The following is a 17,493-nucleotide window of genomic DNA, read 5'->3' on the forward strand; positions in this document are numbered from 1 at the left end:
TTAGCCCGGCTCGAAGAGGGCGAGGTCTTAGAACTGTACCTCTAGGCAAGCGACGAGGTGGTCAGTTCGGTACTAATAAAGGAAACAGACCGGGTCCAGCGACCCATATATTATGTTGGTAAAATTTTGCAGGGAGTAGAGACAAGGTACCCGCAGATAGAAAAGCTAGCATATGCACTGGTGATAGCAGCTCGGAAACTCCGCCCGTACTTCCAGGCTCACACCGTCATCGTCCTGACCGACAAATCTCTGAGACAAGTTTTACTCAAACCCGAGGTTTCCGGTCGACTGACGAAATGGGCCATCGAACTCAGCGAGTACGACCTCCAGTACAAGCCAAGAACTGCTATTAAGGCTCAAGCCTTGGCAGATTTTATCGCAGAATGCACATTTAGCCTCGAAGCCCCTGAGCTGGTCAAGCCCGATATCCCCAGTTCGGGCGAGCTCGGAGCTCCCAAGCCAATCGAGTCCGAACCCCATGAAGTAGCAGCCAGTGTAGCATCTCTCCTGGTTAGACCAAGCGAGAACTGGGATGAGGAGCCATGGATCCTTCACGTAGATGGCTCCTCAAACCAACAAGGCAGCGGGGCTGGAATAGTGCTATGCGGCCCGAGCGGAACAAAGTTGGAATACGCACTACGCTTTGAGTTCGCGGCATCCAATAACGAGGCGGAGTATGAGGCACTGATAGCCGGGCTGAACCTAGCGCACAAGGTTGGAGCAAAGCACGTAGTTATCTGCATTGATTCCCAACTCGTGGTCAACCAAGTTACAGGCGAATACGAAGCACGTGAGCTCACAATGATTGCATACTTGGCAAAGGTAAAGGAGGCTCTGCTCAACTTCCAGTCACACTTCATCAAGCAGATCCCGAGCTCAGAGAACACTGAGGCCGACGCCCTGTCCCGACTAGCCAGCACGAGCCACAACGCCATGAGAATCGTGTACGTTGAGGACTTACCTCGGCCCAGCATTCTCGGTGGGGCAGAAGAGGTCGCTCCCATCTCTGAAGCAGAGCCGAGCTGGATCAACCCACTCGCAAGCTTCCTGCTAGACGAATCCCTCCCCACGGACCGCAACATAGCCAAGAGGGTGCAGCACCAGGCAGCCAAATACGTCATAATAAACGAACGGTTATACCGACGATCCTACACGCTCCCCTACCTGTGATGCTTGCGCCCTGCCGAAGCCGAGCTCGTACTCCGCGACACCCATGAAGGCTTGTGTGGCGGACACCTGGGGGGCAGAGCCCTCACCCAAAAAGCACTTCGACAAGGATACTACTGGCCAACGATGAAAACAGAGGCCATCGAGCTCGTCAGAAAATGCGACAAGTGTTAGAAGCATGCCAATATCCACCATCAGCCCGCTGCCGACCACAAATACCTCACCAGTCCATGGCCCTTCGCTCAATGGGGCATCGACCTTCTGGGGCCATTCCCACCAGCGACAGGCGGGAGAGAATTCCAAGTAGTGGCAGTAGATTACTTCACAAAGTGGATAGAAGCTAAACCTCTAGCAATAGTTACAGCCCGAAACATACAGAACTTCTTTTGGAAGAACATAGTATGTTGCTTCGGGCTACCTCAGGTACTGATCTTCGACAACGGCAAACAGTTCGAGGATATCAAGTTCCAAGAATGGTGCCAAAGTATGGGAATTAGTCAGAACTTCACGTCAGTCGCACACCCGCAGGCAAATGGCCAAACAGAAGTAATGAACAAAGCCATCCTCCGCGGACTGAAAGCACGACTAGGCCGAGCTAAAGGGTTGTGGGCAGACAAGCTACCAAGTGTTCTATGGGCTCACCGAACCATGGAATAAACCACCACAGGAGAGACCCCCTTTAACCTCACCTACGGCACCGAGGCGGTAATCCCGGCGGAAATCGAAGTACCTACGCTACGACTAGAAGCATACGACGAACAGACAAACGAAGGCAAGTTACGCACCAACCTCGACCTACTGGATGAGGTGAGAGACCTCGCGCACATCCGAACTGCGGCCTACCAGCAAAAGGTAGTTCGGTACTATAACGCCAGAGTAAAGAAGAGGAACTTCCGCGTCGGTGACCTGGTTCTCCGTAAGGTCATGGTGCCCGAACCCGGCGTAGGGAACATCCGAATTGCGGCCTACCAGCAAAAGGTAGCTCGGTACTATAACGCCAGAGTAAAGAAGAGGAACTTCCGCGTCGGCGACCTGGTTCTCCGTAAGGTCATGGTGCCCGAACCCGGCGTTGGGAAATTTGGACCAAATTGGGAAGGACCCTACAGAGTAAAGAAAACACTCGGGGGGGCATACGAGCTCGAAACCCTAGAGGGAAAACAAGCACCCCGAGCATGGAACATTGTCAACCTAAGGCGATACTACCTATAGACCGCCAAGCGAAATGGGTAAAATCACCACCAAAGCCTACGGGCTAGGATGCCGAGCTAACGAAGGAATCTCGACACAAGCAAGCGAAGAAAATAGTCCGCGCGAGTGCGGTTAACTCAGGCAGAAAACAGATCGAACGAATAGTCAGTTCGGAAAATACATGAAGTTCGGCAAATATGCTCAGTTCGGCAAATATGCTCAGCACTTAAACAAATCCTTCCATTCCAAAAGGTATAGAAATACAAAAAAAAAAGTGTTTACAAGCCAGGAGCTATTTCATCATCGTCAGAAGGCACTTCGACAAAACCCGAAGGCCCCGCCTCGCCCTCGGAGTCTGGCTCGGCGTCAGCAGCATTAGCCATCTCCTGAGTTATGCGCGAAGTGGATATAGCGCTAACATCGAGCTCGGGGTACGTATTCCGGATCATCCACTGGCTTAGTTTAAAACCCCTCCTATATGAATCCACCATCTGATCATCAAAACCCGGCGAAGCGATGTACTCTTCGACGGCCTTCTTCTTGGCATCTTCAATACCTTGGGAAAAGATCTGCGTCCTCTCCCTAATGTCCTCCTGAAGATACTCGACCTGATGCTGCAGATCCAGCATCAAGTCCGCCATGTGCTTCACCACCACTCCCATGGCCTCGGCATCTCTCTGAGACCTCGCCTGCCTGATCCGGGAAAAATGAGCAGTCTCTTCAGCAGCACGAGCAGTCTCTTCAGCAGCACGAGCAGCTTCCTCGGCCGCACGACGAGCCTCTTCGGCAGCTCGCGCCTGCCTCGAGCTCCTCTCCACCTGAGCCGCCTAGGCGTGAATGGAAGAATTCACCTGCCAAAAGAGACCGAATGATCAAAAGAACCAACAAAACAAAAGCCAAAGAGCTAAAAAATGAGAACACTTACCACCATGGCATGGGTAACGGCACGGCAGGCCACTTGATGCAAAGGGAGATCAGTCCATGCTGTGACCTCCTCGGGGAAGATGGCCTCTTTACTCTTTTGAAGAGCATGGGTCGGCGTCAACACGCTCCTAAAATCCCCCCGGGGCCCCCGAGCCTGAGGGACCAGCTCGCGTATGAGCAGACCCAGAGTAAGCAGGAGCACCGGAGTATGTAGGAGCCCCTGTGTATGTAGTCTCAGCATAAGGGCCCCCCACCGGCTCCTGCATCGGAGGGACCATCTCGGGCCCCCTGGGCGGATCTTCTGGCTGGTAGCCCGGCACCTCGGGCTCCGCATCCTGAGGCACCTCAGTGCGAGTTCGCTAGGCAACCCGCTTTCTCCTCTTCATACCTTGAAACAAGTGCCCACCTCGGGTCCCTCGCGAATCCATCACACCTGCGAAAAGAAGTTCGCCATCAGTAAAAAGCAAGAAAGACAGCAAGATAAGAGTCTCTAAGTGAAGGACCTACCCGAGCTCAGGCCGGCCGCAATGAGCTTGGCCTCCGTCAGATACTGTTCACACTTCAGCCCAAGCCGCGCCCATTGCCGGAGGCCCTTCGCCGTCTCCTTGTCAAGCGTAACCCCAGAGTCGGGGGCGGCCATCCCCCACCCGGTCTGAAAAGGCCACCCCAACACACTTCGCACCCCGAAATAGTCCTGCTTCCATGCTGGGACTTTGTTGGGGAGCTCGTGTAAAAGCTTAAAACCCGGGCGAGGAGACAGGTAGTAAGCTCGCCTGCGCCCGGGGAGAGGACCCACTTGCTTCTTGAGCATCAAGATTGAAGAAAAAATATCCAAGTCCAACGGAAAGCTCTTGTCACAGAAAAGGGAGATTGTCCCCACCAAGTTCCGAATGGAGTTCGGGTGAAGCTGGCCGACTGTCACGCCGAAGTGGTTCAAGACTTCGACGAAGAGGGGGTGGAAAGGCAATCGCAGCCCCATGGCAAGCTGTTCCCAGAATATTACGATTTCATCAGGACCGTGTTCCCAAGGAAAGCTACCCGAAGGTATGAAATAAGCATACTCCTCGGGCAAGTTATAGTAAGTAATGAGGGATTGGAGCCCCTCGGGCGTCATGGTTGAAGGGCCGAACTTGTCTAACATCCGACCCCGGCGAGAGGTGGACGCCAAACTACCCGAAGCGCCACGGCCTACAGGCTCGAACTCTTCCTCGAGCTCTACCTCCGGCTCACTAAGGCTATCGGGGGATGCAACTTGGTTCGTAGAACCTGCATCAGACCCGCTGAAATGACTATCTGAGCCATCCGAGCTAGACATTGGGAGTGACGAGACCCAGGAAAGTACTCACCCGGACGAAAGCTGTAGACCACAGGAGCTCAGACGAATGGAAGACCTTGAGCGCGAACTGAAAAAACTTGGACACGAACTGAATGCGAGCTGAAACTCAGACGCGAGCTCGAGAGAAATACAAAAGCGACAACAAACCGGGGTCCCCCCCCCCGATATTTATGCTCATAGTGACCAAAAGGCAACGGCTCATATCAAAGCCAATCCGACAGTTTACGGCCGCCCTGACCGCACGTCGCCCGAGACCGAGACGTGATTGGCGCACGTCTTTCTGAAACTGACAGCGACGGCGCGCATCTTTTCGAAACTGATGGAACGTCAGCGCATGTCTCAGAAAAAATGGCAGCGGCACGTCTTTTTCAAATTTGAAAAAACGCCCGCTTTCGCGCCCCCAAGTGGCGCGCCCCTTTTCTTTTTTTGAAATTTCGAAGCAACGCGCGCGCACCGCCACATCTATCAGCATTTAGACAGGCCAACACGCTTCCCACATAAATGGATACTCGAAGAAACCCAAGAAACCCTGACAACGCACCTCGCGCCAGCAGAACCAAGATTCAAAGTGTAGGACAAATCTACTTGACACCTTACGAACTCCCCGCGCCAGGGCAAGACCTTAGCACGAGGAGTGGGGGGCAATTGATGAAGGAAGATTTGGCCCGACCTCGCAAATCACGGCACGTGGAAAAAAAGGCAAGTAGCTTGGCACTCAAGACAGCATACCGAGGGTACAAACACCAAAGGGAAGGGACCAGCAGGCCCGAACTCCCTACTTAGAGCTCGAACTCCCTAGCAAGTGGCCCGAACTCCCTACTTAGTGCCCGAGCTCCCTACTTAGAGTTCGAACTCCCTAGCAAGAGGCCCAAGCTCCCTACTTAGTGCCCGAGCTCCCTACTTAGTGGTCGAACTCTCTGCAAGGTGCCCGAACTCCCTACTTAGTGATCGGACTCCCTGCGAGGAGCCCGAACTCCCCCTTTTGACCCCGAGTCACACAAAGCAGAGACCCGAACTGGCCCGTCTTATGACAATTAGGTGCCTCCCCTTATCCGAACTCGAGACTTTGCCTCACGCACCGCTCCAAGCACTTCGCTTCCGGAGCATTGAACTGGACGAACAACGCCGTACCTGACACCGAAGGACCGTATCCAGGGGCGCCACACCTGACTGACTTGGGATCTAACGCTTAACGGCCGCATTTCCAACGGCCACCTGCCACCGTCACCTGTCACCACTGCCTCCAGTTACAGAGATGGCTCTAACAAAAGGAGCAGTGACGATTCTACCCCAGCAGAGGCGATGACGTCCGAACTGGCAGAAGCACGGAAATACTCATTCCCGACCTGACAGGAGTCTAGGAGTGAGTGCGCGAGGTGGTTATAAAAGGCTCTCCACCCCCAAAGAGGAGGTATGCAAACTTTGCGCTATCTGGTTTATCTTGCCTTTGAAGGATTCTAACTTAAGTTTCGAAGCCTTTACACCGGGTCCTCCCCGGAGCTTCCTCATCTCCTCCGTTCCAGGTTCTCTGTTACTCGGTTCAGAGGCAAGATCGCTGACAACTAAGACCGGTCGAATTGCGCATCATCAATTAGCATAACTTGTCCAATGAAAAACCTTAATAGGAAAGTTGTGTTTTAACAACTCATTAATTGTTACTAGCATAACCTGTATCATTCACACTAACATGAAATAGAAGAAAATCTAATGAGATTAAACAGAATAAGCAAATATGGACCAGATGAGTCCATTACAGATGAACTGAAATGAAAGATGACATTTTAACCTATCTAAAAGAAGTAGAGATGACATTTTATCCCCTTTTAACTATCTTTAACAGTTAGCTTCCAAATTCATAAATTGATTATGAGATTTTAATAGTTACCACCAAGCATTTATAGGATCATGGATTCAGTTCTAGCAACATTTGAAAATGGAAAACTCAGATCAAAACATAAGCTCATATATAGGGGTGAAATGGATCAGATCATGATCTAATCCGATCCTATTTTGTCGAATTTGGATATCCCATGTTGGATTTTCAGAATAGATCAAGTCAAATAATTCGGATCCCCCATCCGACCCGAAAGAATCTGATCCAATCATGCATGCATATATATGTATATTTATATTGCATACATGTATTTTTTGTTTCTATTGCATATGCATGTTTATATTGCATTTTTGTAATTTTTAGTGTTTATTTTTTTATAAAAATACATGCATATATATGATGGAAATAGTTAAAAAAAATACTTGTATTTTTTGTTTTTCTTTATATAAACTGTTATGTTTTTTTCTTTTAATAATTTATTAAATTTCTCATAAATTAAATCGAACCATATCTGATTCAGATATATCTGACATCCTTAACAAATTCGGATTCGAATAGACATTTGTGAGATCCAGTCGGGTCTTCGGGTCAGATCTATGATTTGTATTATTAGATCGGATTCGGATATACCCCTATTTGAATCCGAATCTGATTGGATTGGATTCAGATTAATTAATTAATTAAAAAATTAATGTCCTAACAAGAAATATAAACTTAAGCAGATAAGCTACAAAATCTATAAAAAAAAAAACAAATTTAAAACAATTGAAAAAAGAACAATTAGATACGGTTAAATCCTCAACTGCTAGAATAATCAGAGTACTAGTACAATCAAAGTTTATGAATATATCATATTACTAGTAATAAACGAATCTGACCCTATTGTACAATTTCTGGGTTCGTATATTGAGTCTCAATTATAATAGAGTTGGGATCATTTTGGTTGTTCACCTGAATGAGCGAAGGAAGAGCCTGCCTCCTTGTTTCAGTCAATGCTTTCAACTATAACCAGAAAACAAAAGCATGGATCGGTAGAAACCCTAAAATTACTAAAATAGAGGAAGATATAGATTAATAGAAAGAGAGAGAGACATCCGGTCAAAAGAGAGAGTCACCTGAAAGAATGCCACTGGAGAGAGAGAGAAAGAGGACTCAGAGGAGGGAGGGAGAGAGCCGCTGGAAAGAGAAAAGGAGAGTGCTTCCGAAGAGAGAGAGAGAGAGAGAGAGAAGGATAGTGCCGCAAGTTGGTCGGAGAGACTGAGAATGAGTTATGCTGAAAAGAGAGACCCTGAGAGAGAGAGAGAGAGAGAGAGAGAGAGTTGGAGCGCTGAGTGTGGAGAGAACTTGGAACTTCGAAGTATGAAGTTTGAATGACAAGAGAGTCACAGACCTGGACTGGATGGCTGGACTTTGGACAAATCGGACTTGTCCAATTCCAGTCTGTAACTTGTATTGGACTATTGGTCCATTATGTTTGGATGGGTTTGATTCAATGCAATCTCTTGGACCGTTCAGTCCGTTCAAATCATATTCGATCCAAATGGGGTCCAACCCAAATTCGACCCATTGACACCCCTATCCACAATCCACTAGATGTATCTCTGTCTTCATGCATCCTACCACGATTTGGGAACTTCCTGCTTATCTAAATCCATTTATAATCATACATTCAAATTGTCTGACATCTGGCCAGATTCCACAACAATATTGGTATCAGCAGATAATAGTCAAAATACCTGGCCAAATAAGTGAAAATATTTAACCAAAAAGCTTCATCATGTACATAGACCATGGAAGGAAGCTTTAAATTATGAAGTAGTCAATGGCATTAATTGCATTTTGCTTTATCCAACTATTAGCCAAAATGTGGAGTTAAATATATTGTTAGAATCATTAATGGATAAATGATTATAAATTAGAACAACGGAAAGGACCGTTTATCCTTGATTTAATTCAAACATACAAATTTATTACAAAAATAGTTAATGTAGACTAAAGGATGCCACCAAGGTGTTGTCATTATGCAGTGGTAGTAGTAGTTTAGCACAATAACCAAAAAAAAAGTTAGACAAAAGAATAATGCAATCATACAACTAAAGATTATCTGTATAACATTATGCACAACTATAGAAAAAGTAAAAGTTCAGAAGAGTAGCACCTAAACTGGTAGAGCATTTAATTTAACCAGGACAGTTTTGTCATTGGAAAGAGAACATGCTCGTGTCTCAGCGCCCAGTGATAAAAGCACCACAAGATCAGATAATCAGACTTCAAATCAGGTTAACTCCCAAAATGGCCTTATTAGAAACATATCCATGTAAAATGGCTTCTTTGCCTGTTTTTGGGGAGAAATCCTCACAATATCTCAGAAATCTGCAATAACAACCATGTGTCATGTTGATTGACATCAAGACTAGTTAGCACAAATAAAACACTAAACTTACATGAATGGGCATCTCAGCTATGACAATCCCACTGCTTTCCTCAATGCTTTTCAAGGTCACCACTTCACCCCCAACAACCATGTTAATTACAATTCCATCTGTACATATTCTACAATATCAACATGTGAACCTCATGAATACCTAATTATTATTACTCTGAATAGAAAATACCTGCTGCCAAACAGGTTGTCATGCGCCTCAAATATGTTTCCTGCAAACAACTACTAAAGATGAAAACACTAATATAGACCAAGATGTAAATGATGTTAAAGAAGCATACTGCCTTAATGACATGGATGTAACTTGACTTTAATCATACCGTGGCACTTTTGCTGTCCATGTGACCAATACAAAATCACTCTATATAATAATATACTGTAAGCAGAAAAAGATGACAAGAATACAGCATCAATAGGCAATTCTACAGAAATGTCTAAGTGTGTGTGTGTGTGTGAAAGAGAGAGAGAGAGAGAGGATGGTTGCTGACTAAACAGCAAGTAACAAGATATTCAAATTCTCGAGGAATATTTTTTGAGAAAAGTTAACTGAGGGTATGTTTAGTTCACAGTCAAAATTGGAACCGGAATCAGAATAAAAATTTGTCAGAATAGGAATTGGAATAGTTTATTCTCATAGTCTGTTTGGTTCAGACAGGAATTGGAATGGGAATTGGAATCAGATGGAATGGGATTTCATTCTGAAGGGAGGGGGAGGGAATGGCCATTCCACCAGGAATGAGAATGGCGTTTTGAATTCAACCCAACCAAAAAAGTTGGAATGGGAATGGCCATTCCGATTCCAATTCCAGACCCCTATTCCCGCAAACCAAATGGGCCCTGAAATTCATTAAATAAAAATGGAGGTACACAAGGAAGTGTACAAAACAAACTGGGGGGAAACCCCTAGAGATTACACAGGAGGAATCCTATCACAATACAATACATCTAAGTGGGCACCAATCTTTGCTAAGCCATCTGCAACAGAGCTTAGGTCCCTTGGGATCCAGTTTAAGTTTACACTCATAAATTCCAATAAGTCCTTTGCCTCTGCCAGAAAATGACCAAGTATACACGGCCCAGCCTCCTGCTCCCCTAATCATTTTATAGTGTTTGCAGAGTTGCCTTCAACAGTTAGATTCTGAATGCCCAATCTGTTAACTAATTGAATCCCTATGAGGGCACCCATCACTCCCACCTTGGTAAAATAAGCTATTCCAATCGGCCCACTATAAACCCAGCAGATATTTCCCCTTTCATCTCTTAAGGCTCCTCCAATACCAGCTATATCAGGATTATCTAAAGCACTTCCATCAAAGCTTAGAGTCATTCCTTCTTCCCATCTGAGATTCAGGCCTTGGGAGGTGGGTGGGGGAGTTGGGGAAGAGAACAGGAAGTTGTAAGCATTCTTACTAAGGTCACTTACAAGATGCCTTTGAACAGACCCGAACTGGAAACCCACAAATTACAGTTGTAAGTGATGTGAGAAATCACCTCTTCCTGGGATTTGGCCTTGTTATCAAACAAACTATTATTCCTTTCCTCCCAAACACCCCAAAGCACAGAATGCAGCACTATTCCAGTAAACCATCCTCTCCTATCAAGGCCTTTGCCTTGCCACTGTTGGAGAAAGTCCAATAGATGATCGAGAGCAACCAGCTGTAACCAACTAGCTGAAGAAAGTGGTTCCAAACATTTCTAGTTTCCTGGCAGTGGATCACTAAGTGATCAGTTGATTCCTCTTCATGAATAAGGATAGGGTGCGAACATTGGGAGAAATATATATCTACCAAAGCTCCTTTTCAAGCAGATCACAGGTGTTTATTCATTGCAAACAGGCTTCCCAAGCGAAGAAACAAACTCTTGAGGGGGAGTGGCCTCACCAGACCTTGAACAGGAAAAATAGTCCTGTTCTCGTGCAACCAAAGCCTTGAAGAAAGACTTACAAGCAAACTCTCCAATTGGGTGAGGTTTCCATACACAAGTGTCAGGGAAAAGGGGGGACAGATAGACCTCTTTAAGAGTTTGGAGAAACTCAGCTAACTCACTGATCTCCAAGTCCCTTAAGGGTCTTCTAAGGCTTAAGTTTAAGTTGCTCTCAGTGAAAGAAGAGGGGAGGCACTAGGAAATGGTTGCTTCTTTATTTAGGGTAAGGTTGAACAGTCTAGCGTAGGAGGCTGCCAGAGTAGAAATGCCCCACCACAGGTTGGTCCAAAACTTTATTCTGTTGCCATTTCCCACTTTAAATCTTATGAAGGGAATAAAGCTTCTATAAGTGGAGACAATACCTTTCCTAAGATTGGAGGAATTAATCTGGTTCAAATGAAGATTGATATCCCAACCATTTGTGTTCAACCCATACTTTCTGGTGATAACAGCGACCCAAAGCAGTGATTTAAAAGGCGCACCTGAGGCACGCCTAGGTGCCCGACCAAACAAGTCCATGTTAGGGTCTAAAATTCTTAATTATCACACAAAAAAATAATGATTTTATAATTTTAATTGCCTTTTAAATGGAGCGGCTAGAACCTGTTGAAAGAGTGTTATATTAAGTGTTGATGTAATGTAATATGTTAAATTTGTACCCGAAAGCAATACTTTGTTGCTAGTAGCCGACTACTTCACACAGAGATGTCTTAGTAGTTAACAGTCAACTACTATCAATATACTGTTCTTAGTAGTCGACTACTATCAGTATACTATTCCTAGTAGTCAATTACTAGGACACTGTTGTAATTTTTCTCTTTTGTTTTTGATCGCCCTAGTATATAATAGAATGGCTGGCACCGCCAGCATATCTTTTTGCCTCTCTCACATCTTTTCTTCTCTTCTTCTCTTCTCCTCTTCTCTTCTTTTCACATTCTTCTCTTCTCGTCTCTTCTTTTTCACATGGTATCAGAGCAGGAAATGTGAAGGTCTAGTAGGGTTTCCTCTCACAGTCAATCTATCTAGGGTTTCTTTTGGAAGGTTGATATTCACTGCTACAGGGGATCGGACCAGTTTTTTAGTCTGTTTTCTTGGTGATTAGTAATGGTCTTTAACTTTCACAACTACTATGACAGGTGAACAATGAGGTGTGTATCCCTCTAGTGGATCGAATCCAAGAGGGAATGTTGTGACAGAAATATTTCTGGGTTAGTGATTGATGCTGTGAAGAGTTTAATAGTGGTATCATAAGTGATTTTGTGAGCTGTGAAGGTGTTCAAGTTGGTAGAATATAGTGGTAATCTTCTTGTTTCTTAGAAATCTAAGTTAGGATGGAGATGAAATCAAGTGTTATTCCCCCACAGCCTTTATGTTAACTACTATCAAGTTAAGTGGAAGTACAAACTATGCTGTTTGGGCAAAATCTATAGAAGTGTCACTCACGGCAGTTGAGAAATTGAAATATATTACTGATAATCCTAAATATTCTGAGTGGTTACAGGAGGATTCTCAAATCAAAACTTTGCTGTGGAACTCCATGGAAACAAAAATCAGCTGCACCCTTATTTTTCTTGATACTTCAAAACAGTTTTGGGAACAAGTGAAGAGGATGTATTCAGGAAGCAATAATATCACCCAAATATATCAGTTGTTTCAGTCATTTTTTAGCTTACAACAGGGGAATAAGTCTCTTGAGGAGTATTATTCTGATATGATGAGTTTATGTTAGGAGCTGAATATATACCAACCTGCACCAATGATATTACAGTGATGGAGAAGCAGAGAAAAGAACTATATGTAGCAAAGTTTCTCTCAGGAATCAAACCTGAGTATGAATCAGTGAGAGCTCAGATTTTGGGCAGCCTGGAGCTACCTGATTTAGAGGATGTATTTTCTAAACAGTAGAGAGCCAAACTATCTGAATCCACCTCTCCATCTGATCGAGCAGCACTCGTTGTATCTGGGAGTGGTGGACGAGGTCAAGGTACTTATGGAGGAGGCTGCGGGAATGGTGGTCGTGGACCTCCAGGGTGTCCAAGTGGTAAGAGGTGGTAATAGTAGTAGTAGTAGTAGTAGTGGTAGTGGTAATGGTAGTGGTAGTGGTGGTGGTGGTGGTGGTGGTGGTGGTGGTGGTGGTGGTGGTGGTAGTAGTAGTAGTAGTAGTAGAGGTGCACATGGGTTGAAAGGACATACAATTGGTTATTGCAGACACTTGTATGGGATTCGTTTTTGTTCACATTGCCATCGTGAGGGACATACGGTGGAGTCCACTGAGTTAGCATCGGTATTCAGCGAACAGGATGGATCTGTTGAGTTGCGGTTCAGAAGAGCCTCTACTTCTTCGAGGCCCTCGTATGCTGAATCATTAGAAGTAAGATCTTCTCATTCAAGATGATCGATAGATTGATTCATCAGAACCACCTCGTCCTCCTCCTGACATTATATATGCTACCTATGAAACTCCTATAATAGATACGCCACCTTTAGACTATCACGCAGCCCAGAGGGGTAACCCCTCAGTGAAATCTTACGAACCGGCTGAAGCAGATTTTGAGATAAATATCTTGGAAATTGAAGAAGAATTCCAAATAGATAAAGACATAAGGTTAGACTTTAATTCACAACCAATAAAGAAAAAATGGTTCTTTGAAAACTTCTCTAAAAATGAGAGAGAATGTACCCAAGAACTATGGTACGAAGATATGTTAGAAGTAAGAAAATATTCCCTTCTGGGATTGGTTTATGTTAGAATAATGTTAAAATAACTTAGTTGCAGTTGTTAGGGCCTGTTTGGATAATTAAAGTGTTTTTTTATTTTGTTTTTTCTTTCTGTTATGTCTGTTATTGTACTCAAGGGCACAAGGGTCTTTTCCCTTGTTATTTCTGCCGCCCTATATATATTAAAATAAAGGCTGGCGCCGCCAGCACTGTTACATTGCAAAACCCTTCTTTCTTCCCTCCTCTCTTCTCTTCTCTTCTTCTCCTCTTCTCTTCTCTTCTCTTCCTCTTATTTCTAACCGGCCACACTGTCAAGATGGTATCAGAGCGGGAATACTGATTAAAGAGAGCAGATTGATCAACCCAGAGAACAGATCGAACAGACTAGCAGAACCTGGGCGGAACAGAAATCTGATTCTGGACTAAAAAAAAAAAATAGCTACAACTGGTATAGTTCTCCCTGTTTTTCTCTTCTTTACCCTCCTTGGTCATGTGCCGAGTGAAAACCCTATGAGTCTGGGCGGCTGAATGCTGTCGAACCTGTGTAACCCCTGTTTTTTTGGATCGTGTGATCTTGTTCATGTGGTAAGACAACTGTAGGTCAAGGATGACCTGTCTTCTCAAGGGTTTGAGTTGACTATAAGTAAGAAGGATCTCTCCTGCTGATTAGTGGCTGTTAGACATTCTGGAATTCTGGTAGGTTGGGACTGTTAAAACTATACAGGTCTGAAATCTTCCGAATATTACCTCTGTTTTGTCCGGAATTTGGTACTGTTTGTGCTCAACCTGGTTGGTAAACCCAAGTGTGTGGGTGTGAAATGCGTGGAGCATTGTTTTGTGGAGTAAGGAGGGGTCCTAAGTCCAGTGTTTGGGACTGATTAACTGCTTGAACATGTCGACTGAGAATTCTGCTACTTCAGAGGTATTAGGGAGCCACAATGGAGTGAGTGGGGGAATGGATATGAGCTTTCCCATGGCTGTTATTCCCTTTGATGGTCTGAATTACCTTGAGTGGTCTAGGGGAATAAAACTCTACATCACTGCTAGGGGGAAAATAGGATACATCAATGGGAGAGTGAAGGAACCGAAGTATGGAAGTGCTGAGCATGATAGGTGGAACCAAGAGAACAGTATGGTGATGTCTTGGCTCTTGGTTTCAATGCTGCCACAAGTAAGGAAGACTTTTATGTGAGCTGAAACTGCTTGTGAGATATGGGAACAAGCGAAGTCCACCTATTCAGAATAGAGACACTATGCCAAGATATATCAACTACAAGCTGAATCCTCTACTTGCAAGTAGGGGGAGAGGAGTCTCTCGACGTACTATTCTGATTTGACATCAATATGGAAAGAACTTGATCACTATCAGAATGTGAATTGGAAGTGTGATGAAGATGCAAAGGCCTATAAGTCACTTGTATCACAGCAATGAGTGTTTGCCTTCCTCCTAGGGCTGAATCCGTCATATGAGTCCATTAGGGTGCAGATCTTAGGTAGTAAAGACTTGCCATCAGTCCAGGAGGTGTATGCCTTGGTGCAGTCAGAAGAAAGCAGAAGAAGTGTGATGAATGGTGTAGAAGGGAGTCAGTTGCCCTAGCTGTCCGGGGAAATTCAGATACAAATGTTGGAGGTGGCTTTAAAAGGGGTGACACTCAGAAAAAATCAAATGATAAGAGCAAGCTTTGGTGCACTCACTGTCAGAAGACACGACACACGAAAGATACATGTTGGGATCTCTATGGAAAACCTAAATGGCCACAGGATTTGGGAAAGAAGTCAGCACCTGATCAAGGCAAGAAACCAGGCCAATAGAATCAAAAAAGGTATAACTCAGCTAATACGGCATCGACAGAGACTAGTCCTTTAGTAACTCAGGAGAGACATCCCAGTTCTGACCCCAAGGAAGATATTATCAACTCCTTCCGTGAACATTTGGAATTGTATGGTAGGACTCTCCGCCAGATGGATTCTGGGCCTACTCCTTCTACCTCATTTGTGTCTACATCAAGTACTGCCACAGCCTTCCATGTGTCATCTCATACTACTGATTCTCCTTGGATTATTGACTCTGGAGCCTCAAATCACAAGACCCGGTAAGTCAAATTTGTTTCAGACATATAACCTTCACTCTGGGAGAGATAAGGTAAGACTAGCTGATGGTTCTTTTTCTGTCATAGCTGGCCGAGGCACCATACCTCTCCCACTTGGCCTTACTCTTCCTAATGTACTGCACGTTCCAAAATTACCTATTAATTTGCTGTCCATTAGTAGTCTTACTCACTCTTTGAACTGCTCAGTCACTTTTTTTCCGTCTTCATGTGTGTTTCAGGATTTGATCTCGGGGAAGACGATTGGTAGAGGAAGCATGGTGGATGGTCTCTACGTGTTGGAGAATAATGCTGGTCTAGTGGCGACAAAGTCCACGAGTTCGTCAAGTGAGAGTCAGGCCTATTTATGGCATAGTCGTTTAGGTCACCTTTCTTTTGAGTCGTTAAAAGTTATGTTCCCAAAGTTGTTTGAGTCCTTGTCAGTGAATCAGTTACAGTGTCAAACTTGTCAGTTGAGTAAGCATTGTTGAAGTTCTTTACCTTTACGAAATAAAAGATCTGAATTTCCATTTCATATTGTTTATTCTGATGTTTGGGGCCCTGTTACTCTACCTACTGCGGCTGGCTATGAGTATTTTGTTACTTTGATTGATGATTATTCTAGATACACTTGGGTTTACCCAATGCGATCTCGAGATGAAGTGCCACAAATTGTGAAAGATTTTCAACGAATGGTGTTCACTCAGTTCCAAACGGAAATCCATATCTTCCAATCGGACAATGCAAAGGAATATTTCCATAGTGATCTTACGAAGTTCTTTGCTTCGAGTGGGTCACTTCAGCGAAGCTCTTGTGCCAGGACACCCCAACAAAATGGTGTGGCTGAACGGAAAAACCGTCACCTTCTCGAAGTTGCTCGTGGCTTGCTGATTCATATGAATGTGCCAAAACAGTTCTGGATGGATGCAGTCTCGTGGTCGCCAGGGAGCAAGTGTACCTGGCTGATGAGACGGATCTGCCTCGGGTAAATCCGATGATGTTGGTTGCATAGTGTCTGGCTCCACGACTCTTGAACTCTGCTGGCTCTTATGGCGATGATGAAAAACCCAGAATGGAGGAGGATCGGGTAAAGGAGGTAATTGAATTTGAGTCATTGCCTGTTTCTCCTCAACCCTACTCTCCCCCTGAGGAGAAACCGAGAAAAACGGTTGACTCTCAAAGAATGAGACATCAATGGAAACATAGTACTTGCGGGCAATTGGATCATAGCAACGATACCCCTTTTGAGATAAAGGGTAACCAAGAAAAACACAAGGAATAGCCCGAGGATCAAGCTTACCATGAGTAGGGGACAGGTTATGGACAAAGCAACGACACCCAAAAACACGCATCGGAATGGTGGACAGCGGGGCTGTAGGGAACAAGAGCTGATGTGGGGCCTTATACAGACTGTATAATTAAAATAGGAAGATGTTACAGACTGTATAATTAAAATAGGAAGTAAATACTAGGGAGATATGATGTTACAGACTGTATAACTAAAATAGGAAGTAAATACTAGGGAGATATGATTTACCTTGATTGTAGGACAGATTTGTAGGAATTTGATTAGTCTTCTTTCCTAATATATTCTTTCCTAACATAGAATTTGTAACTTGTATATATACATACGAGATTGATGAATAATATAACAAATTCTTCTTCTTCCTCTGTTTACTCTTATTTTACATGGTATCAGAGCATCTAGTCTCTGCCTGCCCTTTTGTTTTAAGTAAACAATAGGTAGAGGAAAATTTCTGGGTGTTTCGGGTCACCTCCTTGGAGCAGTTAGAGCATCTAGTCTCTGCAAAGTCCAGCAGTCAGCAGCCCTGCGTGTGTGTCTCACGCACCGCCTGAAGATTTTGCCACAATC

General features: G+C 44.7%; 1 protein-coding gene across 1 annotated transcript in view; it reads right to left on the reverse strand.

Annotated features, from left to right (window-relative positions):
- Positions 1 to 8,328: 8,328 nt before the first annotated feature.
- Positions 8,329 to 17,493, reverse strand: part of LOC104601795 (initiation factor 4A-like protein) — a 59,435-nt gene continuing 50,270 nt past the window's right edge. Inside the window, exons 5-7 of the mRNA XM_010265267.3 lie at positions 9,065 to 9,104; positions 8,894 to 8,991; positions 8,329 to 8,822 (exon numbers count right to left, since the gene is read on the reverse strand). Coding sequence (XP_010263569.1) covers positions 8,805 to 8,822; positions 8,894 to 8,991; positions 9,065 to 9,104 — 156 coding nt within the window. The 3' untranslated portion in view covers positions 8,329 to 8,804. The remainder of the gene's footprint in view (positions 8,823 to 8,893; positions 8,992 to 9,064; positions 9,105 to 17,493) is intronic.

The sequence above is a fragment of the Nelumbo nucifera genome, chromosome 1, assembly GCF_055504915.1.
Source record: "Nelumbo nucifera cultivar China Antique chromosome 1, China Antique-T2T, whole genome shotgun sequence".
NCBI lineage: Eukaryota > Viridiplantae > Streptophyta > Magnoliopsida > Proteales > Nelumbonaceae > Nelumbo > Nelumbo nucifera.